The sequence below is a fragment of the Myxine glutinosa genome, chromosome 8 (assembly GCF_964187855.1).
Source record: "Myxine glutinosa chromosome 8, kmMyxGlut1.1, whole genome shotgun sequence".
In the NCBI taxonomy this organism is placed as follows: Eukaryota; Metazoa; Chordata; class Myxini; order Myxiniformes; family Myxinidae; genus Myxine; species Myxine glutinosa.
In genome coordinates, this window is record NC_136268.1 from 9,985,302 (window position 1) to 10,012,192 (window position 26,891).

Sequence of the window (26,891 nt, forward strand, 5' to 3'; positions counted from 1 at the left end):
CACAACTCCCGTCGGCCCTCCCGCTTTTCTACTCTTCATTGCTTTTATCGCTTCCTCAACTTCCTGCTCGGTTATCTTCTCTGCCGGTCCTAAAACTGGGTTACTCTTGATGTTGCCATCCCATTCATTCTCTGCATTCAACAGCATTTCCATATATCTCTTCCATCTTCCTTTAATTCTATCTGGATCCACAATAATTTGTCCCACTTCATCCTTCAAGCAACTCACCCACATCACATCGCACCTCTCTTTCGCTATCTGCTTTGCAATCCTGAATACTGCTTTCTGACCCTCTTCCTAATCCAAGCGTTCTCCGAACATTTTCCTACATGCCTCCTGCGCCTTTGCTACCTCTTTCTTTCCAGCCTTCTTGGCTGCCTTATAACTTTCATGCTCTGCCTCTTCTGCCCCCATACCCTTCGCCTTCTGCCACTCTTTGAACTTCTTCCTCTTCTCATCAATCCTCTTTCCAACTTCATCATCCCACCACCATGTTTCCGAGTGCATCGGTGGTCCTTTTGTCCATCCACGTACCTCACCAACGTCTCCCAAGAGACTATCTTTCATTATCATCCAACCACTTTCAAGCACATCCACATCATCCTCTACCATACTCAGCCTCTCTTTTAATGCCTCCCTCACTATCACCTCTTTCTACCTCCACACCTTCATTCTAGGTTGGAACTTCACCCGCCGACCGCTCCTCGCACCTTTCACCCTTATGTCGCAGACAACCTAGTGATGCTGTGAAACAGCCTCCTCCCCCGGGATCACCTTTGTGTCCCGGAGGTGCCCCTTATCTTGCTTTCGGTTGCTGTCGACCCACCTGACGTGTATGTAACAAGCTTATTATCCTCTTTCTGGAACTGAGTATTACAAATCAACAAATCAGCTCCATCAGCAAACTCCAAAATCCTTTCACCTTCTCCATTCCTCACACCATATCCGTAACCCCCATGAACTCCCTCAAAACCGTCCATACTCCTTCCCACATGTCCATTTGGGTCTCCTCCTACCACAACAACTTCTCATCTTTCACGTTTTCCATCATCTTGTTCACCGGACTATTGCACACCAGAACTTGTCCTTCTCTTCATCGCTCCGACCGACCTCCGGAGCATATCCCGAGATGACGTTCACCAAGAGCTTTCCAATCATCATTCTCACCATCATCAACCTTTCACTCACTCTAGTCAAACTCACCACACTGTCTACAAACTCCTCAGAAAACAGGACACCAACACCATTGACGCCAACCGGGCACCCTTGCCACACAAACGTGTATGTCTGTCCCTGCCTACCATTCACCATTCTCACACCACTTCCCTTCCATCTCGTCTCCTGCACACAGCATATGTCCACTCTTCTTCTGACCAATACTTCCATCACTTCTCCTGATCTCCCTGTCATTGTCCCTACATTCCATGTCCCAAACCTCAGAAACCGATCTCTGCGTCGGGCATCAGACGTTTCATCGTCATGGAGTGATTTCCACCCTTGTGAATGGAGTGATTTCCACCCTTGCTTCGATCGGGTTCCCCACCTTGAGTTTTGACGAGAGGGAGTGAGGACCCCCACGGGGTACTTCGGGCTGTACCCTGCCCATATGTAGTTTTAATTGTCATGGTTCCCTTTTTGAGGCAGTGTTTTATGGCCGGATGTCCTTCCTGACGCCAACCCTTTTAGTCGCCTCTTACGACACGCAGGTATACGGTGTACCAGTACCTATTCTAAACTGGGGTACACACCTGGTTCAGATATGAAGTTAAGAACCACCCAATACATACCTGTACCAAGTTTTATTTAGATCCCTTAAAGCCATTCTTAAGTTGTCATGGTAAGGAAATAATTGTAACTTAACATGACCTTTTTACCTTTGACTTCTTGACCCCAAAATCTCATCACTTCATCTTTGCATCATAATATATAATTTATACCAAGTTTGGTGAAAATCCCATGACTGGTTCAAAAGTTAGCTTGGTAACAGTATCTTATCAGTTCATCTTTACCTCATTATACATACCTGCACCAAGTTTGACGAAGATCCTTTCAACTGTTCTCAAGTTATCACGGTAACGAAACCCTTGCATGGACGGATGGACAACTGGATGGACAGCACAAAAACATGATGTGACTTCGTCGACGTTGGTATAGCAACAGCAAATTCTGCAGTGATCTCTTAAATTCTATACCACGTGAAGAGATGCCGTGCATCTTTGCGTGCTGTAATGTTCCGACGGAAAGCAAATACCTAAACCAGTGTGATTTGGTGGTCTCTCCTCTTTCCGTCGGTGGCGCGTATTTTATAATTGAAGTCTTGGTTAGAAAAATGGAGTTATATGAATGACTCTACCACTCAACCATTTTCTAAAAAGGATGACAATAAGAACTGACCCCCACCACAGATATTGGCCTGTAGAAAAAAGGTTACACCACAATCTGGAATGCCACCCTTCCTAGGAATGTTCCAGAAGGCTTGCCCTAACAGACAATGCAATCAAACCTGCTATGTGGTACCCATTATTAGCAAAGTGTTTGGATCCTTGATCAAACCACAACTCCTGACTCATCTGAAAACCCACAACCTCCTAACTGATGTCCAGTATGGATTTTGACAGCCAAGGTCTACGGGTGATGTTCTATCCCGAATCACTGAACATGAGAAGACAGCTTTGGGTCATCGTGGAGAAGCCAGGGTTGTTGCTCACGACATCTTGAAGGCTTTTGACAAAGTGTGGTACAAGGGCCTCATCCATAAACTAATATCATACAGTATTTCTGGAAAATTGCGACACAATCTCTGACTTCCTTGCAAATTGTAAAATGGTATTCTTTCTCAATTAAGCATTTTTTTTATGTTGAAGGCTACAGTCACGGACTATACAGTCCTCATCGAGGCCTGGCCTTGAATAAAAGAGCTGCAATGATAGAAAAGTGAAGAAAGAAAGAATAGTCTGACAGTTTTTCTTACGCATTGAAATTTATACAGATGACTCAACACTGTATACTACCTACCCAGGAACCTTGTCTCCTCCTACCTGTGACAATGTGAGTACCACTCTCAATCAGGAGATGAACTGGGGAAAAGTGATGAGATGTGAAAAAAGTGATGTGATGTGAAAAAAGTGATGTGATGTGATGATGAAATGAAATGATGAAAAAGTGATGATGAGAGTGTGATGAAATGGGGGAAAAGACTGGCTTGGTACTTTCAACCAAAAAAGAGAAACTTGTCTGTGTCTAGTTCAAGATCACCTTGTTTTCTGACCCTGTCTATGGATTCTTCGCCTTTGCAGGAACTTCCGGTTATCCGTCTGCTTGGATTGGATATCAGCTCAAACGTCAGCTGGAAAAGTACATCTCTGGTATCGCTAAAAGAGCCTCCCAACGCCTTGGCTGCTTATTTCATGCTTGGCGATACCTTTATCAAGCTGCTATGTTCCATCTATACAAGGCCACTATACATCCTGTCATGGAGTATCATTGCCATAGTTGGGCTGGTGCTCTGGCCTGTCACTCATCTCTTCTTGACAGAATCTAGCGACGTGCTGCCATTCTGGTGGGACAGGAGTTGGCATCATCCCTGGAACCTCTCTCAGTCTGCCGCTCTGTTGCTTCCTTTTGCCTTCTCTACAGATATTACCATGAAATGTGCTCTGAGGGTCTATCACAGGTTGTTCCACCTGAGCAAACTTTCAGTCGCTCTACACATTTGGCAGTTTCTTCCCATCCATACACAGTATTTGTTCCGAGGAGTAGGACTATGAGGTATTCTTATATATATATATATATATATATATATATATATATATATATATATATATATATATATATATATATATATATATATATATATATAGTTACGGAACCGGAGTATGGCACTCCCCTTAGCAAGGGGGGGTTAATCCCCTTGTCTTGTTAAGCTGGCCGTCTCCGTTCCTGGAACTACCCCGCTCCTTTGTGGGGTGGGATTGGCCAAGGTGATTGGTCAAGGGATTCTCGGACACCTCCGCCAATCCCTCCACAAAGCAGGTGGATGGCCCCGCTCGAATACCGGACAAGATGGAGTTGGCCGAATGGTTTAGCAATCCGGAATCCGAGCCGTTAGCAATGGACTAAACCCAATTATAAAGCGATCGGCCAAAATCGCGCCACAGGTACTCAATTGAAAGAAAAGACTAAAGCGATCGGGGAAGAATGAAACCAAAAGGGGTAAGAAATAACAGGTATTTATTAATTATTTACACAACCAAAGAAACCGAAGAAGAAACGAAAGCAATTTACAGTGAAGAGGAAGAAGCAGATACACAGGACAAGTCTTAAACAGTCTTAATTATGGAACCCCAGACAACACAAAGGACAGACCACGGACTTACACGACAAAGGGGAAATTGCAGGCAGGAATGGCTGGACGAAGGAGAAGGGTCTGTGCAGAACAGCAGGGCTGGAAGGTTCGGGCGGGAAAGCGCAGCAAAGAGGTCCGCTCCAGCTCCAGCAGCTGGCGGCTCCACGTATTCGGTTTCACATGGCAGGTGCTTTCTGAAGCAGCTCCGCGCAGCTCGTCTCTCCTGCCTTCTCACCGGCTCTCGTACCTTGTTCGTCCCACTCACTCAACTCTCTCACTCAACTGGCCCTCCACCGACTCTCCTCACCGACTCTCGTGCTCCCTCACTCCTCTGCGTAAGCAGTCCCTCGCAGTCGCTTTTATTGCTCGTCGCCGTATCAAGCCGCGGGCTGCGAGGGCACGCCTACCGGTTCGCTCACCGCGGTGCTGGTTGGTGGTTAGGGCTGGCTGACTCCACCTCCGATGATGACGATGTGCCACGCCCGTGATTTGGCGGCTCCTCCCCCCTTCTTCTCCGAGATGGAGCACATGGGCAATGGCGTCTTGCGGAATAGAAAACCATTCGTACTGCTTTTGAAGGGAACGAAAGGGACCTATCTTATTTGATTAATGCAACGTAGAGTCAAACTATTGGAAACACAGCCTTACCTGAAACACATAATAATGAAATAACTATGAAGAGGGCCTATGGTTCGCTATGTGTTGTTCATGGACTAATTAGGGGACGACCTTTGATCTTAACAATGAAATGGAGGTATTTACAAAGAGAATTATTTACAAAGGGTATATTTACAACAATTTACAAAGTGCAGGGTTCTCAAAACCCCAACAATATATATATATACATATATATATATATATATATATATATATATATATATATATATATATATATATATATATATATATATATTGTTACAGATACGACTTTGATGGTATGGTGGGCCGAGCGGGATGGCCGCCGTATCCGTACAAGTTACCCCGATTGCACCCGGGGTTGACTAATCGCGCTATGCTGGCTCAATAAGAAAAAGAAGACACCCGGCTGGATTATAATGACACAATACGACACCAGGGGTTCAGTTCTCAAGTATATTCGTACGGAAAAAGGTTAGATTACAACTACAAGAGGGACAGCATAGGAAGACAGGCACTTAGACACACTCTTATATTAACCCTAGACAGACCACAGATAAACGGGACAACGCTGACTCACACGGGATTTGATGACAAGGAAAGCGGCAGTCGATGGCTCAGGTGCACCTGGCTCAGGGACAGAATCACGTACGGTGGTGTCCAGCAGATGCGGGGAGGTCGCTCAGCGCTCGTGGGTCGCGACTTTGGTGGAGATGCCGGGGAGGTCGCTCAGCGCTCGGGAGGGTCGCGACTTTGGTGGAGATGCCGGGGAGGTCGCTCAGCGCTCGGGAGGGTGGCGTCTTTTCCTTCCAAGCTCGGGGCGCATCTCTCTTCACGTCCGGCGCGGGGCCGCGTATATCTCCGGCGGGGAGTGACACGCCCTCGGCTCGTTAGCGCCGCCCCAGATGGCATCGGCCCATGGCTTCTCATTGGGTGCGGGGGTTACCGGCTCCGCCCTTGACGAGGGGCCGACAGGGAGCCCCTTCGTGGTAACCCCGTGGAGCGCGTGGTCAATGGTGGCTAACCGAGCCGGAAGGAGGACGCCCACTCCCCATGCCGTCACCGCGCCGCCCCCCTCTTTTGTTGTTGTTGTTGTAGTTGGCGCTTCTTCATGGGGAAGAGATGCGGAGAGGTATGGGGAGGTCCTAAACTTCCTAACAGGTGCCATATAATCACATTCTGGTGCAACGAAGAGTCATAATTAATGGAAACAAGTCCTTAACTGACATAGATTAAGAATAACTAGCAAGATGTCCTATAATTGTCTACGTGTGGTGCGGGGGACCTGGGCACGACATTTAATGGGGGGATGAAGGGGAAGATCGGCTCTAATGGGTGTTGTTTACAGACAATGGGACTAGGGAATGGGGTAAGGGAGAGTTGGGGAGTATCGGAGAAAATAGGGGAATATTTACAAGCGGATATGGAGGCCAAATTCCATATTCGCAACATTGCACCCTTCTCTACCCTCGGGGCGTCCCGACCCGATAAATTTTTACCTACTTTAGTGTGGCACGCAATGTAGTTCCCTCTACTATTAACTCTACCCTGAGTGCGACAGTTTTACTGATATTCACAAATGAGTAAATATGTCCCCCTGCGACGTTGCACCCTTCTCCTCACAGAAACACACCCACAGGATAACCGAATCCGGAAAGAATTCTCAAACTAAACATACAGCCGGTAGGGAGCATTATTTACAAGACTACGCTGCTATTTACACTACGATCCAGGACCTGTTTTTGGAGGAACACATGCAGATGTTATGCATAGAGAGAGCGCGCTTGCCAACATCGATACACCAACCCACGAGTGCTCTGTGGCCGACGGCCTTTAATAACGTGCAGAGCACCCTTTCCCGAGCATCAACAGCACCACCCCACCACCAATCGGTGCAGTCACCATTGTTCAATGATTAAAAATAAATGCGACAACCCCTAACCCTGCAGGTGTCTCTTGCTCTTCTTGTGGTGCACTTGGTGTTACTTAAAAGTGGTTCACCTGTATGGCATAGGTGCCACGTTGACCCATAGGTCCATCCCCGGGTGGTGCTTGGCCGCAAACGAACTGCGGTCCATCGTGGGTGGCCACAAACATTGCGGTCCATATGGTGTATCGATCCCGGCAGCAAGCAGCGAAAGTGCAGGCCCACAACTGCGTCGCCAGCACCTCTCTCTCCTCTCTCTCTACCCCAAAGCCAGATCCTCGGAGGTGGGAGACAAAAACAAGACAGTGAGCAAGGTGGTAAGGGCGCAAAAGTGCACGCAATGTAAGGTGATGCACACTGGGGGCACATGGGAACCAGGTGAGACAGGTACGTTCCTATCGTACGCCCCCCCCCCACCAGGTAACCTACATGGCCCCTCCCTTACCCCTTACTGTATCCACAAAACACAACACTACCCATAAACATCTACTTTACAAATCCACAAACATCCCTACTGTCTTCCCCGTTCCTCTCATATACCAAATTCGTCTTCTCTCCCTCCTAACCAATCAAATTTGCCATTTTCAACTCTCATCAAAATTTGCCATTTTCAATTCATCATCAATCCCTCCTAGGGAGGGAGAGATGGAATCACCCCAATGTCTCATCCACGTCGTGATGCGTCTCACAAATCCAACAGCAATTCTCATTTCTGCAACACAGACAAAGAAAACACAGGTGTGGAGTCATCATCATCACCACAGGTAAGTGGCTGCGTATGGTGCGACAGGTTCATCAATCCTAACTATTTCCTAAATGACTTTAACAACTTTACACTACCCGGGGTCTTTCTCCGGCCAACCCATTGGCCCTCTTACACTATGGGTTCTAAAAACCAATTCCCATTGGCCAAACTGTGGTGCTCTTCAATTTGGGGTCTCACTCCCCCGATTCATCTCCCGGTGCCCTCGCACAATTTCTGGGCTGTGGCGTGTACCTCTCCCAGTGGGCCTACCCACCTGCACACCTCCACCACTGTAGTTGCCTCCGAGCTTACCTGCTCCTTACCCTAACCTAACTACCTGGGGAAGGCCCTCTGGCTCTCTCCCCACTCGGTGCCCTCTCTGGCACTGGGCTGCCCGATCCACACCCGGGATCCTCAGGCACCCACTCACAACTACCGGCTCCCAGAGCCCACCTGCGGCCTCACCTGGCCGACATCCTCACAGTGGTGGAGTGCCCAACCAACTACACACACTAACAGGCTACACGCCCAGCCATTCCCACAACACTAATGCACCCATCCACAATACCATTCTGCAACCGCACCACAAATGCCAATATCCAACCACAATTTACCTGCACCCTCTACCTAACACTTACACTACCCGCCCCGGGTATCCGTGATAGGGGTCCACTCTTCCCCCATCCACACCTTCGCACCATGCACACCACTCCGTACCACTTACTCCAACTCTCTCCACACACCTGTACTTGCACACCTGTGCTCTCACACCTGGTGCCACCTGCACCCTTCTCTGCCCAAGCGCATTCGCGCTGATCCACAACACTCACTACTCATACACTGCTCCACACACCTGTCCAGATGCACACCTGTGCAATCACACCTGTTCAATTCTCACACACACGGCATCATCTCAGCTAACTACTCCCTTCTGAAACTTGCGCTTCCCAGTCGTCCCTTTAAACTATTGCGCTCCCTCGTCATTATCATCCATACTAATCTACCTGCGTCCCCACTACAGGTATCAGTCACTAACTAAACTTAACGTTACCTACTGTCATCTTCGCTAGATCCCTATCAATATCCTAACCCACCCGGGCTAGTTTTCACTGCCATACACCCCATAAACTATTGCTCCTTTGCCCCCCACCGCATGGGAAGGATGGTGGATTTGCCATCCCACCACATCGGGGGTCTCTTACTACCAATTTTGCACATCAAATTTCAACAAATCAAAAATTTGCCAATCACTACCCATCATCTGCCAATCACTACTGCCAATCCCTTGCCAATCATCAAATTTTGTTTTTCTCTAATTTTGGGTCCAATACACTAACCTCATCACCCAGTCGACTCACTAATACCTCTCGGTGCGCCAATCCCTGTCCAAAGCCCGGCTGCGTAAAGCCAAGCAATGGATGCTGGTTGTTTTGTGCCAGCGGCTGGATACGTCCGGCACTCGGTGCAGGGACGGGGGCTTACCCGTGCCGAGATCCCACACACCACCTCGGCGTGGAGCCATCCAATGTCCCGATCTCGACCTGCCGGCACGTCTCAACAAAACGTGGTCGCCATAACGACCCTTCCTATCGGGCTGCCAGCTCCGCCTAGTGGAGCCTGGACGCGGCCGTTCAAAGCGAGGCCTGGCACGCACCGAGGGCCTGCTTCGGCTAAAAGTCGCTCTAACCTCTAACCCGTGTAACGTCGATGCTTCACCTGGACGCTTACACCCCGCAGCCCGTTCCTTGCTCACACATCCAGCCGTGCCCATGCTCCTCGTACCTTTCCTTACACACCCAGGTACCCTCATTCCACTCACAGCCTTGGTCACACACCTGACCACCGAACACTTTGGCACACATTCGTTGCTCGCACACCTCACCAACACACCGCTTCGCACCCCCTCCTCGGTCACCTCCTCTGTGACAATCACAGGTGTGCCCTCATTCGCACACCCAACCACGTGCCTCACCACCAACTCCAGCGTGCATTCCCACTCACGCTCTACCATTCCAGGTGTGCATCCTTCCATCCCAGGTGTACATCCTCGCTCACCTGTCACAACTAACTCACGCTCCATGTCACTCTCACTACTTTCACCTCCATTCCTGACAGCGCACTCACCCTTACTCTTGACAGCGCACTCTTTCCCCATGCACCTGTCCATCACACACCTTTCTCGCGCACACTCTCCCGTTACACCCTCTGTAACACTCACCACAGGTGGACACTCTTCCTTACTTCTGACAGCGCACTCTTTCCTCATGCACCTGTCCGTCACACACCTTTCTCGCGCACACTCTCCCGTTACACCCTCTGTAACTCTCACCACCCCGCGCTTCCATGTGCTCCCTCGCACACACGCTACGACCGACTCACTCTCGCCAGCACCCTCACTCCTTGGCACGCACTTTTTCCTCACACACCCCAGAGTCGGACTTTCTCGCACACCTCCTCTTTCGCACACCAGACCTGTCGCACACTTCACCAGTGGCCTCTCACGAACACCCGGGTCCATCTCGACCCCCAAGCTTCTTAAATCCCCTGGCGCATCATACGCACGACCATATTGGTCACCACTTACACCGGGTCCTCTTTCTCTTCGCTTCTCCTCCATCACCTGCGAATCCCTCATCCGGTTAATGAGCACATCATCACGATCCGAACACAGACTCTGGACCAATTCTTTTACCTCCTCTTTTATCTCTTTCTTATCCTCTCTCCGTCGCTTTTTAATTTCGCTCACCCCTTCTTCCACTTCTTCTAATTTGTGCTTCACCTCTTTTATTCCCCGGTACGTCTCCTCAAGCTCATCCTCTAAGGCTACCTTGACCGTTTCCATGTGCGTCCTCACCTGCCGGTCCTTCGTCTCCATAACCTCTATCACCTCGTCCAGCCTCGTTGTCAGTCCCTCACGTACCATCTGACATTCCCTCTTTGTCGCTATCAAGTCATCTTTTAGTTCTTTCTGTGTCGCCTTTAAACCTCCTAATACCGCAGTGTTCCTTTGAACCTGCTCCACTAACTCCGTCTGTCCCACCGTCAGCTGCTCCACCTCCTGCGTCAGGTCCTCTATGCCCCCTTGTAACTTTACAGTCCCCTTTCTCACCTCCTTTTCCATGTGCTCCTCACAGTGCCTCACCTCCTCGCGCACTCCTCCGACCTCCTCACTCACTCCTCTTCTGATCTGCTCTCCCATCACTTGCATCTCCTGCCCAGATGCCACCCTCATCTGCTCCATTTCCTCCCTGTGAGCATCCAGTTTGGTTTCTACCCCCATTCTGACCCCCTCTATCTGCTGCTCCATTTGTTTAACTTCCCTTTCCGCTTGGTCCCTCATGTCCCTCAATTTGCCTTCCATACTGTTTTCTAACCCCTCTAACCCATTTTTCACTCCCTCTATCTGATTCTCCTGGGCAGCCATTCTATTTTCTACCCCCGTTAACCCATGTTTCACCTCTTTTATCCCGTTGTCTAACCCCTCAAAATTATTGTCTAACTTCCCAATTTTCTTGTCTAACTCCTCAAAATTATTGTCTAACTTCTCACCGGTACCCCTCATTTGGCCCTCTAATCGCCCACTATCAACCCTCATTTGCTCACTCTGAGCATCCATCCGGTTCCCCATTACCCCCATTTGGTCCTCCAATCGCTCACCCAATCGCTTACTATCAGCCCTCATTTGCTCACTATTAGCCCTCATATCGTCCTTCTGCAGGTTGAGGGACGCCTGCATTTGCGCCATAAATTGCTCCATGAGGGCCTGCATTTGGGCCATCCCTCCCACTTGTGCAGCGGGTGCGGCCGCCGTAGCTACTTGCGAGGCGTCATTTCGCGCGCCCGTTACCTCGTGCGTGACGACGCTATTTTGCGAATCTGCTACCCCCGCTGTTTCGCTCTCCTCATGTCCCTCATGTCCCTCAATTTGGTCCTGGACCGACCCTGCTTCACTCTCCCTAACCGGACCCCAGCCGTCTTGATCCGCCATAGCGCGACTTTCAAAATTCGGGTTTTGTAAAACAAAACGAATTTCGGCCGCTCCAAATTTTGACCAAATTTTTTTTTTTTCCTCTATTCGTTTTTTTTTTTTTTCCAAAATTTGGTCGGGCCTCGAATCTCACTCCCGACACCAATTGTTACAGATACGACTTTGATGGTATGGTGGGCCGAGCGGGATGGCCGCCGTATCCGTACAAGTTACCCCGATTGCACCCGGGGTTGACTAATCGCGCTATGCTGGCTCAATAAGAAAAAGAAGACACCCGGCTGGATTATAATGACACAATACGACACCAGGGGTTCAGTTCTCAAGTATATTCGTACGGAAAAAGGTTAGATTACAACTACAAGAGGGACAGCATAGGAAGACAGGCACTTAGACACACTCTTATATTAACCCTAGACAGACCACAGATAAACGGGACAACGCTGACTCACACGGGATTTGATGACAAGGAAAGCGGCAGTCGATGGCTCAGGTGCACCTGGCTCAGGGACAGAATCACGTACGGTGGTGTCCAGCAGATGCGGGGAGGTCGCTCAGCGCTCGTGGGTCGCGACTTTGGTGGAGATGCCGGGGAGGTCGCTCAGCGCTCGGGAGGGTCGCGACTTTGGTGGAGATGCCGGGGAGGTCGCTCAGCGCTCGGGAGGGTGGCGTCTTTTCCTTCCAAGCTCGGGGCGCATCTCTCTTCACGTCCGGCGCGGGGCCGCGTATATCTCCGGCGGGGAGTGACACGCCCTCGGCTCGTTAGCGCCGCCCCAGATGGCATCGGCCCATGGCTTCTCATTGGGTGCGGGGGTTACCGGCTCCGCCCTTGACGAGGGGCCGACAGGGAGCCCCTTCGTGGTAACCCCGTGGAGCGCGTGGTCAATGGTGGCTAACCGAGCCGGAAGGAGGACGCCCACTCCCCATGCCGTCACCGCGCCGCCCCCCTCTTTTGTTGTTGTTGTTGTAGTTGGCGCTTCTTCATGGGGAAGAGATGCGGAGAGGTATGGGGAGGTCCTAAACTTCCTAACAGGTGCCATATAATCACATTCTGGTGCAACGAAGAGTCATAATTAATGGAAACAAGTCCTTAACTGACATAGATTAAGAATAACTAGCAAGATGTCCTATAATTGTCTACGTGTGGTGCGGGGGACCTGGGCACGACATTTAATGGGGGGATGAAGGGGAAGATCGGCTCTAATGGGTGTTGTTTACAGACAATGGGACTAGGGAATGGGGTAAGGGAGAGTTGGGGAGTATCGGAGAAAATAGGGGAATATTTACAAGCGGATATGGAGGCCAAATTCCATATTCGCAACAATATATATATACAGTATATATATATATATATATATATATATATATATACTGAAACGCAAAAGAAACTTACCACCTTTGAAACCTTTAAATATCAACAATAACACTGCATGTAGTAAATGTGTGAACTTATTTGTGGACAATAGTGTCCTCGCTGTCAGACAAAACGGTCACGGATGGTCACTTGAACCTTCAATGGTCACTTCATAGCACAGCTGTTGAACAGCCGTTTTGACTGTCAGTGATTAGCCAAGGGGTACGGGATGATTTTAATGAGCTGCACGTGATGTCTTGATATTGGCTTTAAAAAGGCCAGTGCAAAATGGGCATTTTGACCGAAAAATTTGACCATTTTGACCATTTTGACCAACTTCAAAAAGACCGAAAACGCAAAAGAAATTTACCACCTGTTTGAAATGTAATAAAATTGTAACAGTTCAAAATAAAACAAACCAACAATTGCTAATTGAAACATTGGCATTTTATTGATGACATGTCAAGTTTTTGACCAAGATACACCATCTCATCAGTTTGTTCTACAGTACAGAACAGCACAGGGTGCAATGTCAGTCCCCTTTCAATAGCGTGTATGGCCACCATTGTTTTGGATACAGGCAGTGCATCGTCGGCGTATACTGCCTACCAGTCTTTGGATGGATTGCTGCTGGATTCTGTCCCACTCAGTCCTCAATGTCTGAAGCAGCTCTGCCCGTGTCCTGGCCCTGCCAACTACGCGCCTCCCAAGCTCATCCCACAGGTGCTCTATGGGATTCAGGTCAGGGGAGAGCGCAGGCCACTGCATGGTGTTGATGTTCTCGCCTTGGAGAAATGCAGTGGTAAAGCGAGCAGCATGGGGACGAGCGTTGTCATGCTGAAAGGTTCTCAGTTCTGGGTGGTCTAGCAGGAATGGCAGCAGATGAGGTCGCAGGATGTTATCCACATACCGCTGGGCGTTAAGATTCCCATCCACAACCACCAGTGGCGTCCTGTACCGGCCTGATATGGCTGCCCACACCATCACACTTGGGCCACCCCACCTGTTGGCTTGACGCACGCAACAATCGGCATATCGCTCGCCAGTTCTTCTCCAGACACACTCACGCCCATCAGGACTGTCCACACAGAACCTTGACTCATCGCTGAAAGCGACCTCGTTCCACTGCGCCAAGGTCCACCGCTGATGCTGCTGGCACCATCTCTGACGGTTGCGGCGATGGGCAACCGTCATCACGGGGCCTCTGTATGGTCTTCTGGCAGTCAGACCATAGTCATGCAGTCGTCTTCGTGCAGTATCATTGGAGATCCGTGGGTTTGCACGCCCCGGAGTTTCTGCCGCAGTGCGGGATGCTGGACGGAATCGATCCCGCAGGTGACTTCGGACCATCTGCCTGTCCTGCCTTGCAGTGGTGACTCTTGGCCTCCCTGATCGAGGTCTGTCATCTGCAGAGTTGTGGAGGGTGTCTCTGTCCACCAGGGCCGATATCGTCTGGTGTGAACAGCCAAGGCGACATGCCACCTCACGGTAGCTCAGTCCACCTTGCAGCATGCCCAGGGCACGCTGCCGTTGATCCCTTGACAATCGTGGCATGTTGATTGAAATGCCCATTTTGCACTGGCCTTTTTAAAGCCAATATCAAGACATCACGTGCAGCTCATTAAAATCATCCCATACCCCTTGGCTAATCACTGACAGTCAAAACGGCTGTTCAACAGCTGTGCTATGAAGTGACCATTGAAGGTTCAAGTGACCATCCGTGACCGTTTTGTCTGACAGCGAGGACACTATTGTCCACAAATAAGTTCACACATTTACTATACGCAGTGTTATTGTTGATATTTAAAGGTTTCAAAGGTGGTAAGTTTCTTTTGCGTTTCAGTATACAGTAGTGACCCCTAATTCCGAACGCCCCTCATCTCGAACTACTCTAATTCCGAACCGTAAATTCGAGAAAATTTTGTCCCTAATTCCGAATGTATTTCTATAACCGAACGTGGAGGGCAAACGTGAAAGCATGGGCTACCAGGCAGTTCTTCACTGAGTGGATTCATGAGGAGTTTTCCCCTTCTGTGAAGGCTTATCTTGAGGAGAAGAGTCGCCAACACCAGGCAACTTTGGAGAGGTGGTTCTCTAAAGAAAGCAAGCCTAGTGAGCCCCAACCCTCTACACGTGGTGTTAAGAGACAAAGAGAGCAAACACCAGAAGCACAGTCATCTGATGTTAGCTTGGAAGGTGCCTCACCTTCCAAGCAATAAAACCCTCTCCCTCCTTCCTCCTCTCCGGCTTCCACATGCACCATCAGAACTCTCCACTAAGGTAAATGCAGTTATTTTCATGTTAGTACATTTATTTCTTGTTTTTATTATTATTATTATTTGATATTTAGGGCATTTACCTTATGTCAATGAAAGCTAGTCTGTTGGGAGCCGTTGGTGAGGTATGTGGATGGACAAAAGGACCACCGAGGCACTCGGAAACATGGTGGTGGGATGTTGAGGTTGGAAAGAGGATTGACGATAAGAGGAAGAAGTTCAAAGAGTGGCAGAAGGCAAAGGGTACGGGAGCAGAAACAGCAGAGCATGAAAGTTATAAGGCAGCCAGGAAGGCTGCAAAGAAAGAGGTAGCAAAGGCGCAGGAGGCATGTAGGAAAATGTTCGGAGAACGCTTGGATTCGGAAGAGGGTCAGAAAGCAGTATTCAGGATTGCAAAGCAGATAGCGAAAGAGAGGTGTGATGTGATGGGGGTGAGTTGCTTGAAGGATGAAGTGGGACAAATCGTTGTCGACCCAGATGGAATTAAAGGAAGATGAAAAGATATATGGAAATGCTGTTGAATACAGAGAATGAATGGGATGGCAACATAGAGAGTAACCCAGTTTTAGGACCGGCAGAGAAGATAACTGAGAAGGAAGTTGAGGAAGCGATAAAAGCAATGAAGAGTGGAAAAGCGGGAGGGCCGACAGGAATTGTGGGAGATATGTTGAAGGCAGCAGGAAGTTGGGGTGTGAAGAGAATGACAGAGATCTGTAATCTGGTGGTGAAAGAAGGCCGCATTCCAGTGGCTTGGGAACTGAGTACCCTCGTCCCTCTATACAAGGGGAAAGGTGACCCTCTGGAGTGTGGCTCGTACCGAGCGATAAAGTTATTGGAGCATGGAATGAAGGTATTGGAAAGGGTGTTGGAGAGGAGGATAAGGAAGAAAGTGAAGATCGACGAAATGCAGTTTGGATTTATGCCAGGAAGAGGAACGACAGATGCGCTTTTCATTGTGAGGCAGTTGCAGGAGAAGTACATGGATAAGAGGAAGAAGTTGTTTTTTGGGTTTGTTGATCTGGAGAAAGCATTCGATAGGGTTCCACGCAAAGTATTGACATGGGCATTGAGGAAGTTAGGAGTGGAGGAATGGTTGATCAGAGTAGTGATGGCAATGTACAAAAGAGCACGCACAGCTGTAAGGACGAAGGACGGGAACAGTGGTGAGTTTGAGGTGAAGGTGGGAGTGCATCAGGGGTCGGTACTAAGTCCACTACTATTTGTAGCTGTGATGGAGGTGCTGGCTCAGACCGTAAAGGAGGGTTTACCATGGGAGTTGTTGTATGCAGATGATCTGGTGTTGATTGCGGAAAGTATGGATGGACTGAAGGAAAAGATGAACAAGTGGAAGGAATGTATGGAGACAAAAGGTCTGAAGGTGAATATCGGAAAGACAAAGGTGATGGCAAGTGGTAAAGCATGTGGTGAGGTGGAAAGAACTGGGAAGTGGCCATGTGCTGTGTGCAGGAAGGGTGTCGGAGTGAACTGCATTCAATGTACAATGTGTGCTGAGTGGGTTCATCAAAAATGTAGTGGTCTGAGAGGGTCATTAACCAGTGTGGCAGCTACATTCAAATGTAAGGTGTGCACAGAGGGAGCTGCAGATGGAGGAAATGTTGAGTTGGATCTTGGAGACGGCGTGAAGCTGGAAGGTGTGAAAACATTTTGCTACCTCAGAGACATGCTGAATGGAGAAGGTGGATCAGACTCGGCAACGGTTGCTCGAGTGAGATGTGCATCGAAGAAGTTTCGGGAACTGAGTGGCGCGCTGATGAGGAGGAGAGTGTCGCTGAAGCTGAAGGGAAAGGTGTATGCTGCATGTGTGAGAAGTGTTATGATTTATGGGAGCGAGACATGGGTAATGAACGTAGAGCAGCAACGAAGGCTGGAAATGCGAATGGTTCGATGGATGTGCGGAGTATCGTTGAGAGAGAGGAAGACAAATGATGAATTGCGAAAGATGATGGGAATATTGCCTGTGATTGATGCTGTGAAGAGGAACAGGTTGAGATGGTTTGGTCATATATTGAGGAAGGATGAAAGTGACTGGTTGAGAAGAGTGATGGAAGTTAATGTAGAAGGAAGTAGAGGACGGGGAAGACCGAGAAAGACTTGGCTAAAGATGGTGGAAGAAGAAATGTGGGCAAGCGGGTTAACAAGGAGAGATGCAGAAAATAGGGCAAAATGGAGAAGATTGTCATGGGGACCGCAAGGCTAACCCCCGCTCTAGCAGGGAACATGGCCTTAAAATGCATGTTGTTGTTGTTGTTGATATTTAGGGCATTTACTCATCTCATTTTACCTTGAATCATGTGTATTTGCAGTTAACAGTGTCTTGATAATGGGTTTTTGGGGTCCAGGAACGGATTAATTCACTTTCCATTATTTCTTATGAGGAAAATAGTTTCTAATTCCGAACTTTTCCCAATCCGAACTGCCGCTGGAACGAATTAAATTCGGATTTAGAGGTCCCACTGTATATATATATATGTATATAGATTTTTTTTTTTTTTTTTTTTTTTTTTTTTTACCCACACTGCATCACTCTGGAACAGGATACCTGCATTCTGCTCTCCCCTCTATCCCAACCCAGCTCAATCCAAGAGGAATGTCAATAGATTCCTCCTTTCTGTCTAATATCTATACTTTCGTTTGTGTAGCTCCCACCTCAACAACAACAGCAACAGGCATTTTAAGGCCATTTTCCCTGCAAGAGCGGGGGTTAGCCTTGCGGTCCCCATCACAATCTTCTCCATTTTGCCATATTTTCTGCATCTCCCCTTATTAACCCCTTTGCCCGCATGGTGTATTACCGCGACCTAACAGGATCCCTGACTCACCCGATTCACCCAGGACTTTGGCCGGATCGCACCGCAGCTGCTCAATGAGGGGAAAAGACGAAAATGACGAATGCAAAGAGGAAAAGGGATAAAACGAATAGACGGACAGAAGAGTAATGGGATTTATTATTTACACAAGCAAAACGGAGCAATCAAGGTTTATTTACAACACATAAGACGCAGGTGACACAGTGCAAATTTTAGCTTACCTACAGACTTAATTAAATACCCAGGGACAGAACAACCAAAACAAACTCACGTACACAAGAAGGGTGGAAAGGCAGGAGGTGGATGGCTGGAGGGAGAGGAAAGGTCCAAGGGGGTCCTGCAGCTCAACCGGCGCGTTTAGCAGCCGCCGTTCCTTTACGGTCCTGCTCCAAACCGCCGTTCAGGCCCCCTTTGGCTGTTGGGTGTTCTTGCTGCGGCGGCCTCCGCTGCGTTCCCAGGACTTGTCTGACTCGTTGGTCCACACCCTCAACTCTTTCTTGGTCCCTCACTCTTTACCACCGACTCCTCACCGCAACCAACGCAACCACTTGACCACCACCTCTACTGACTGACTCTTCACCACTCTCCACTTGACGACCGACTCTCAACCAACTCAGACCAACTCACTACTCACTTCCGTTTGCGCCTTTTATAGCGCCTCCAGCGATTCAGCCGCCGGCGTTTTGGACACGCCCATCGGGGTGCTCACCTCGGCCCTGGTTGGTCGCGCGACCCTCGGGCTCCGCCCTCGATGACGACGGGCGGGTACGCCCCTCCTCCCCTCTATGACGAGGTGGAGTCACGCCCTTCTTCTCCGACCCTGCCTCGTGGTCAATGGCGGTTATTGGAGGGGAGGTGATTGAGAATCGAGGGCTCAGCAATGACGAGAGGGGATGTAATATGGGCAATCGAGGCTCGGCAATGACGAAAGGGGATGTGATAGGAAATGGAGGTTTTGGGGATGGGAATGAAAGGGGATCTATTCTCTTTCACTGGTGCAATGGAGTACTTCAATTAATGGGAGACACAGCCTTACCCTAGAACACAGAATAAGAGATAACTATCAACAGGGGTATTCTATTACTTGGCTGACGTGTATGCTTGTGGACTAATTATGGGATGCCCTTTCACCTTTACACAGCTCCGGAGGTAGGGGGGCGCAGAATAAACAATAATAATAATCATACAGCACACAATCAAAAAATATACAGTCCTCATCTCCGCAACAATATGTATATATATATATATATACTGTATATATATATATGTATATAGATTTTTTTTTTTTTTTTTTTTACCCACACTGCATCACTCTGGAACAGGATACCTGCATTCTGCTCTCCCCTCTATCCCAACCCAGCTCAATCCAAGAGGAATGTCAATAGATTCCTCCTTTCTGTCTAATATCTATACTTTCGTTTGTGTAGCTCCCACCTCAACAACAACAGCAACAGGCATTTTAAGGCCATTTTCCCTGCAAGAGCGGGGGTTAGCCTTGCGGTCCCCATCACAATCTTCTCCATTTTGCCATATTTTCTGCATCTCCCCTTATTAACCCCTTTGCCCGCATTTCTTATTCCACCATCTTTAGCCAAGTCTTTCTCGGTCTTCCCCGTCCTCTACTTCTACATTCATTTCCATCACTCTTCTCAACCAGTCACTTTCATCCTTCCTCAACGCATGACCAAACCATCTCAACCTGTTCCTCTTCACAGCATCCATCACAGGCTCTATTCCCATCATCTTTCACAATTCATCATTTGTCTTCCTCTCTCTCAATGATACTCCGCACATCCACCAAACCATTCACATTTCCATCCTTTCCAGCCTTCGTTGCTGCTCTACGTTCATTACCCATGTCTCGCTTTGTTCACCTAACCCCCACCTCGAGCGGCCTTAAAGGTTTTGTGGCGGGAGATATCTCATTTAAAAAAACATAACCTCGAGTTGATTGCTTACCCCCACCATAGACTTGGAACTGGTACGTGCTGCGTCATTGCTACTTTTGTTCCTACTTTTGTTTTGTTGTTTTTCTTTTAAGTTGGGGTGAGGGGTGGTGGTGAGGGGGCAGAGTTATGAATGGTTGTGTTAATTGTGTCTTGTGGTTCAATTGTTATGTGTAAATCATGTGTTGAAGTACTTTGGTTTGTGCATGTAGTATATTCCAATTAAAATGTGCACGAAATAACATCAGTGATTATGAGAGGTGACCGGGTTGTTTGTGGCCTTACCACTTGTCGACATGGTGAGGTGATGAAGTTGTAGAGTATAAAGATCTGTCCTTGTGATGATATGTCTTGCTAATTCCATATTTCTGGTCGCAGATTTTCCATAGCGTGGACTCAAGATGGAGAAATCAGAGCTCCGAGCTGTGATAAAGTACCTGCACAAGAAAGGCTTGCCTCCCAAGAAAATCCACATGGATATGGTGGCGACATTAGGAGATGATGCTCCTTCGTATTCCATGGTAAAGAACTGGGTAGCTGAGTTTAAGCGTGGCAGAACGAGCACTGAAGATGAGCACAGATCAGGTCGTCCTGTTGAGGTGGCAACGCCAGAAATGGTGGACCAGGTTCATGAAGTAGTGATGAAAGACAGACGAGCAACCATCAGGCATGTAGCTGAGACATTGGGTGTCAGTTTTGGTTCGGTTCAATCAATCCTCACAGACAAACTGGGCATGGCAAAGGTGTCAGCACGGTGGGTTCCCAGAATGCCAATAGTGGACCAGGAAAGAGCTCGTCTGGACATTTCCCGTGAGCTGTTGGACCGTTTTCATGCTGATCCAGATGACTTCCTCCAGCGGATCGTCAGACAGGACAAGACATGGGTTCACCACTTTAAACCTCAGACCAAGAAACAGAGCATGCAGTGGAAACGCACAGCGTCCTCACCTCCTCGAAAGTACAAGAGGACATCATCAGCTGGAAAGGTCATCATCAGCATTGTGTTTTGGGATTGTGATGGTGTGATAACTTAAGACTTGTTAGAAAAGGGAAATACTATTAACAAACACTATTATTCTGATGACCTCCACTGGTGGCGTGATGCTCGTACAGATGACTGGAGGTCTATGTGGATGCATGTAATATGCTGCTGCATCACCATTGCATTGTGCTAAACACGCAGTGGCTAGTAATATATAAACAAGAACAACTTCCGTGGTGACAGAGGCAAACATGTCATGATAATTACAAAGTCAAAACTAGAACATCACTCGGTGGGGCACGTACCTCCGCCAGGCTGAACAGTTTACGTTTTGTGCCCACTGATAGGCCGAATCTAGATTCGGACCTGAACCAAAAATCTAATCGGCTTGTTCTTGTCACCTAACCAACTCATCCCGCAAATTTTGTCATAACTCGTCCATAACTTTTCAACTATGTTATATATCGCTTTTCGCCCTATCTCTCAATGGTGAAGAATCACTTCAAAAATTAAATAATTCTCACATCCGAATCCATATTCAGATCTTCACCAAAATTGAATCATTTCGTCCTTGTCGCACACCCAATCTATCCATGAAGTTTCGTCCGAATCTGCCCACAATTTTTTGAGATATCCTGCCATGTATCGGTTTTGGCCCTATCTCCCAATGGTGAAGAATCACTTTAAAAATTCTAGTAGCCGGATCCGGATCTGGATCTTCACCAAAATCAAAGCATTTCGTCCTTGTCACATACACTACCTGTCTGCCAAATTTCGTCCAAATCCGTCCACAACCTTTTGAGATATCTTGTTCACAAACAGACAAACAGGGGTGAAAACATAACCTCCATCCACCTTCGGTGGTGGAGGTAATAAACAATAGTTGCCATGGAAGCATCATTTTGGCAATTTGGAACATTTGACCTATCGAGCGCTTTACCTGATTGATTATTATGCATAACAAATTTGGCTGATAAATGTTTCTAATTGCAGCCTGAAGGTGTTTTGCATGCTTCAGATGGGCCTTGACCTTGACCTTTGACTAAGCTTGACCAGAATTTATTTGCATATTACACATACGTATAAATAAGCTACGTAAGTTTCAATTTGATATGTTGAAAAATTATCTAGGAAAGATAACTTTGCAAAAAGGCCCATTTGATTACAAAGAGGCAAAATTGTTGTCGTTGACATATCAAAATGTCTAGATCAATTGTTCTGATTTTTGGTGAACCAGGTCTGTGACCCATTATGTAATTTATATTCAAATTTCAAGTTGATAACATGAAAATTGATGATTTTATGTGACCTTGAGCTTTGACCTTTTGACCTCAAACAGTAGGATTCATTGACCAAACATGCAGACCCTGTTCAAATTTCAAGTCAATTGGATGAAAATTGCTAATTTTTTGGGACTTTGACCTTAGACTATTTGAGTTTTTGACTAGGAGATTCAGTAGCGAGAACACAAAACCAACGAACAACTTAGTCCCAGACGTGTGAACCCTGAATAATATTTTATGATAAATGAATAATAATAACTGAATTATTTTTGACTCGATGAAAATCGAACCTGAGTTATTGATGGACCTGAATCAAACATGATGTACTGAGCAGGATACACTCTCCCATTCAGTGATCAAAGGTGACCTCTCGGCTGTGAAGAGTGCGATGGTCAAAGCTCGCGATCGATTGCGATACCAGATTTAAACGTGGCATTTACTAGCGAGTGTCACACTTTGCTTTCTGATAAAATATCATCCTTGTAGTTTTGAGACAAAATTCACATTATTGGCTCATACATACACTACATGACCAAAGTATGTGGACACCCCTTCTAATTAGTGGATTCGGCTGTTTCAGCCACACCCATTGCTGACAGGTATATATAATCAAGCACACAGCCATGCAATCTCCATAAACAAATATTGACAATAGAATGGGCCGTACTGAAGAACTCAGTGACTTTCAATGTGGCACCGTCACAGGATGCCAACTTTCCAACAAGTCAGTTCATCAAATTTCTGCCATGCTAGAGCTGCCCCGGTAAACTGTAAGTGCTGTTATTGTGAAGTTGAAACATCTAGGAGCAACAACAGCTCAAACACAGTGCTGAAGCGCATAGCATGTAAAAATCGTCTATCCTCAGTTGCAACACTCACTACCGAGTTCCAAACTGCCTATGGAAGCAATGTCTGCACAACCACTGTTCATTGGGAGCTTCATCATGAAATGGGTTTCCATGGCCGAGCAGCTGCACACAAGCCGAAGATCACCATGCGCAATGCCAAGCGTCGGCTGGAGTGGTGTAAAGCTCGCCACTATTGGACTCTGGAGCAGTGGAAATGCGTTCTCTGGAGTGATGAATCATGCTTCACCATCTGGCAGTCCGACGGACGAATCTAGGTTTGGCGGATGCCAGGAGAACGCTACCTGCCTGAATGCATAGTGCCAACTGCAAAGTTTTGTGGAGGAAGAATAATGGTCTGGGCTGTTTTAATGGTTCCGGCTAGGCCCCTTAGTTCCAGTGAAGGGAAATCTTAACGCTGCAGCACACAATGACATTCTAGATGATTGTGTGCTTCCAAATTTGTGGCAACAGTTTGGGGAAGGCCCTTTCATGTTTCAGCATGACCATGCCCCCGTACACAAAGCGAAGTCCATACAGAAATGGTTTGTTGAGATCGGTGTGGAAGAACTTGACTGGCCTGCACAGAGCCCTGACCTCAACCCCATCGAACACCTTTGGAATGAATTGGAATGCCGACTGCGAGCCAGGCCTAATCGCCCAACATCATTGCCCACCCTCACTAATGCTCTTGTGGCTGAATGGAAGCAAATCCCCGCAGCAATGTTCCAACAACTAGTGGAAAGCCTTCCCAGAAGAGTGGAGGCTGTTTTAGCAACAAGGGGGGGGGGGGGGGGGGGAGAAACTCCATATTAATGCCCATGAATTTGGAATGCGATATTTGATGTTTGGGTGTCCGCATACTTTTGGTCATGTAGTGTATCTCGGAATTTACTTTGCCAAGTTAAGCACCTTTTTGCCTGATCAAATGTGATAAAATCGAAAATTCCTGATACAGCGAGGCTGTCAGTGGCGGAAAGTCTATTCACTTTAAATTTTTAACCAGAGAGATATCATAGCCATTGATTTGCTTCCGAGTTGTCTATCTTTGCTGTTCTGATACGATTTTATTTTTTGGCAGCAATGTATAAACGAACAGTAAATCATTTTGTTCGAAGTTTATCCTTGATTCCATGACAATCTGGGATATAAAAGTCCCCAATCAAACCATTCCCATGTTTCACTAAGCGCGAAACCAAGAAACCAGCGAGAAAGCGAGAAAGGAATTTGTGATAATTTGATGGTAATACGCAGTTTAATTTAATGGGTATCAAAATGGTGCCTGAAAATCACATGACATGGCTTGGCCAATGACGTCGCAAAGAGAGTAGATCAAGAGATGGCCAGACTGGTCTGGCACTGGTCTAAAGTATCTAAATAGAGTCAGTGGATCTAAAGTGTCTTGGGGTATAAGCGATCTAAAGGGTCTAAATGTCTGAAGGTTCTAAGTGGTTATAATTATAAATGGTCTTGAAAGGTCGAAGGGATCTTAAGGTCAAATGTCTAAAAGGTACGTTCCAATAGCCCGTAATTTATAGACGTAGTCATGGTCCAGTATTAGGGAATTAATAGACATACTCATGGTCCAACTTGTGTTCAAATAGTCTGTAATTAATGGACATACAACATACATGGGTCAAATGAGGCTTCACATCGACAAAATGTGTGTGTGTGTGTGTGTGTGTGTGTGTGTGTTTGTGTGTGTGTGTGTGTGTGTGTGTGTGTGTGTGTGTGTGTGTGTGTGTGTGTGTGTGTCCCAATTTGGTGCTTTAGCGATCTCCCAATTTGGTGCTTTAGCAATCTCCCAATTTTGTGCTTTAGCGATCTCACAATTTGGTACTTTAGCGATCTATTTTGACATCTTCATCATTCTTCTTAGTTCTGCAAATACTCCAGAATAAAACATATGGTTTTGAGAGGCTTATGACCACTCTATAGTATCTTTTCAGCATATAATTTTGTACACATTTGATTGGGTGGCCATTTTTCCCATGCCATCCCCACATATGGAGTTGTACTGTACTCCTTGGTAATGGAAGGATTCTCATCCTGGGTGGTTATGATCCCCTGGGGGTTTGTTTGGCAATTTCAGAGCGGTTGGCTTATTGTGTTTTGTTTTGTGTTTTTGTTTTTTATGTATTGTTTTGTGTATTTTTGTTTTGTATGTTTTGTTTGTGTGTTTTTGTTTTGTGTATTTTGTTTTGTATGTTTTGTTTGTGTGTTTTTGTTTTGTGTGTTTTTGTGTTGTGTGTTTTTGTTTTGTGCGTTTTTGTTTTGTTCGTTTTTGTTTTGTGTATTTTTGTTTTGTGTATTTTTGTTTTGTGTGTTTGTGTTTTGTGTGTTTTTGTTTTGTGTGTTTCTGTTTTGTCTATTTTTGTTTTGTGTATTTTTGTTTTGTGTGTTTCTGTTTTGTGTGTTTTTGTTTTGTGTGTTTTTGTTTTGTGTGTTTTTTGTTTTGTGCGTTTCTGTTTTGTGCATTTTTGTTTTGCGTGTTTTTGTTTTGTGTGTTTTTGTTTTTGTTTCGTGTGTTTTTGTTTTGTTTATTTTTGTTTTGTGTGTTTTTGTTTTGTGTGTTTTTGTTTTGTGCGTTTTTGTTTTGTGTGTTTTGTTTTGTGTGTTTTTGTTTTTGCTTTTTTGTTTTTGCTTTGTGTGTTTGTGTTTTGTGTGTTTTTGTTTTGTGTGTTTTTGTTTTGTGCATTTTGTTTTGTGTGTTTTTGTTTTTGCTTTTTTGTTTTTGCTTTGTGTTTGTGTGTTTTTGTTTTGTGTGTTTTTGTTTTGTTTATTTTTGTTTTGTGTGTTTTTGTTTTGTGTGTTTCAGTTTTGTGTGTTTTTGTTTTGTTTATTTTTGTTTTGTGTTTTTGTTTTGTGTGTTTGTGTTTTGTGTGTTTTTGTTTTGTGTGTTTTTGTTTTGTTTCTGTTTTGTGCATTTTTGTTTTGTGTGTTTTTGTTTTGTGTGTTTTTGTTTTTGTGTCGTGTGTTTTTGTTTTGTGTATTTTTGTTTTGTGTGTTTGTGTGTTTCTATTTTGTGTGTTTTTGTTTTGTTTATTTTTGTTTTGTGTGTTTTTGTTTTGTGTGTTTTTGTTTTGTGCGTTTTTGTTTTGTGTGTTTTTGTTTTGTGCGTTTTTGTTTTGTGTGTTTTTGTTTTGTGCGTTTTTGTTTTGTGTGTTTTTGTTTTGTGCGTTTTTGTTTGTGCGTTTTTGTTTTGTGTGTTTTTGGTTTTGCTTTGTGTGTGTGTTTTGTGTGTTTTTGTTTTGTGTGTTTGTGTGTTTTTGTTTTGTGTGTTTCTGTTTTGTGTGTTTTTGTTTTGTTTATTTTTGTTTTGTGTTTTTGTTTTGTGCGTTTTTGTTTTGTGTGTTTTTGTTTTGTGTTTGTGTTTTGTGTGTTTTTGTTTTTGCTTTGTGTGTTTTTGTTTTGTGTGTTTGTGTTTTGTGTTTTTGTTTTGTGTGTTTTTGTTTTGTGCGTTTTTGTTTTTGCTTTGTGTGTTTGTGTTTTGTGTGTTTTTGTTTTGTGTGTTTGTGTTTTGTGTGTTTCTGTTTTGTGTGTTTCTGTTTTGTGTGTTTTTGTTTTGTGTGTTTTTGTATTGTGCGTTTTTGTTTTTGCTTTGTGTGTTTGTGTTTTGTGTGTTTTTGTTTTGTGTGTTTTTGTTTTGTGTGTTTTTGTTTTGTGTGTTTTTGCTTTGTGTGTTTGTGTTTTGTGTGTTTTTGTTTTGTGTGTTTCTGTTTTGTGCATTTTTGTTTTG

At 46.3% G+C, this 26,891-nt stretch overlaps 1 protein-coding gene across 2 annotated transcripts in view; it reads left to right on the forward strand.

Moving 5' to 3' along the window:
- LOC137432209 (histone-lysine N-methyltransferase SETMAR) overlaps positions 1-26,891 on the forward strand; it is a 42,352-nt gene that overhangs the window by 6,749 nt on the left and 8,712 nt on the right. For both annotated transcript variants that reach the window (XR_010985455.2, XM_068123925.2), the window contains exon 2: positions 20,421-21,028. Coding sequence is in view for 1 of the 2 variants with exons in the window: in XM_068123925.2 (XP_067980026.1) it covers positions 20,444-21,028 (585 nt within the window). In the remaining variant the exon portion in view is untranslated. The remainder of the gene's footprint in view (positions 1-20,420; positions 21,029-26,891) is intronic.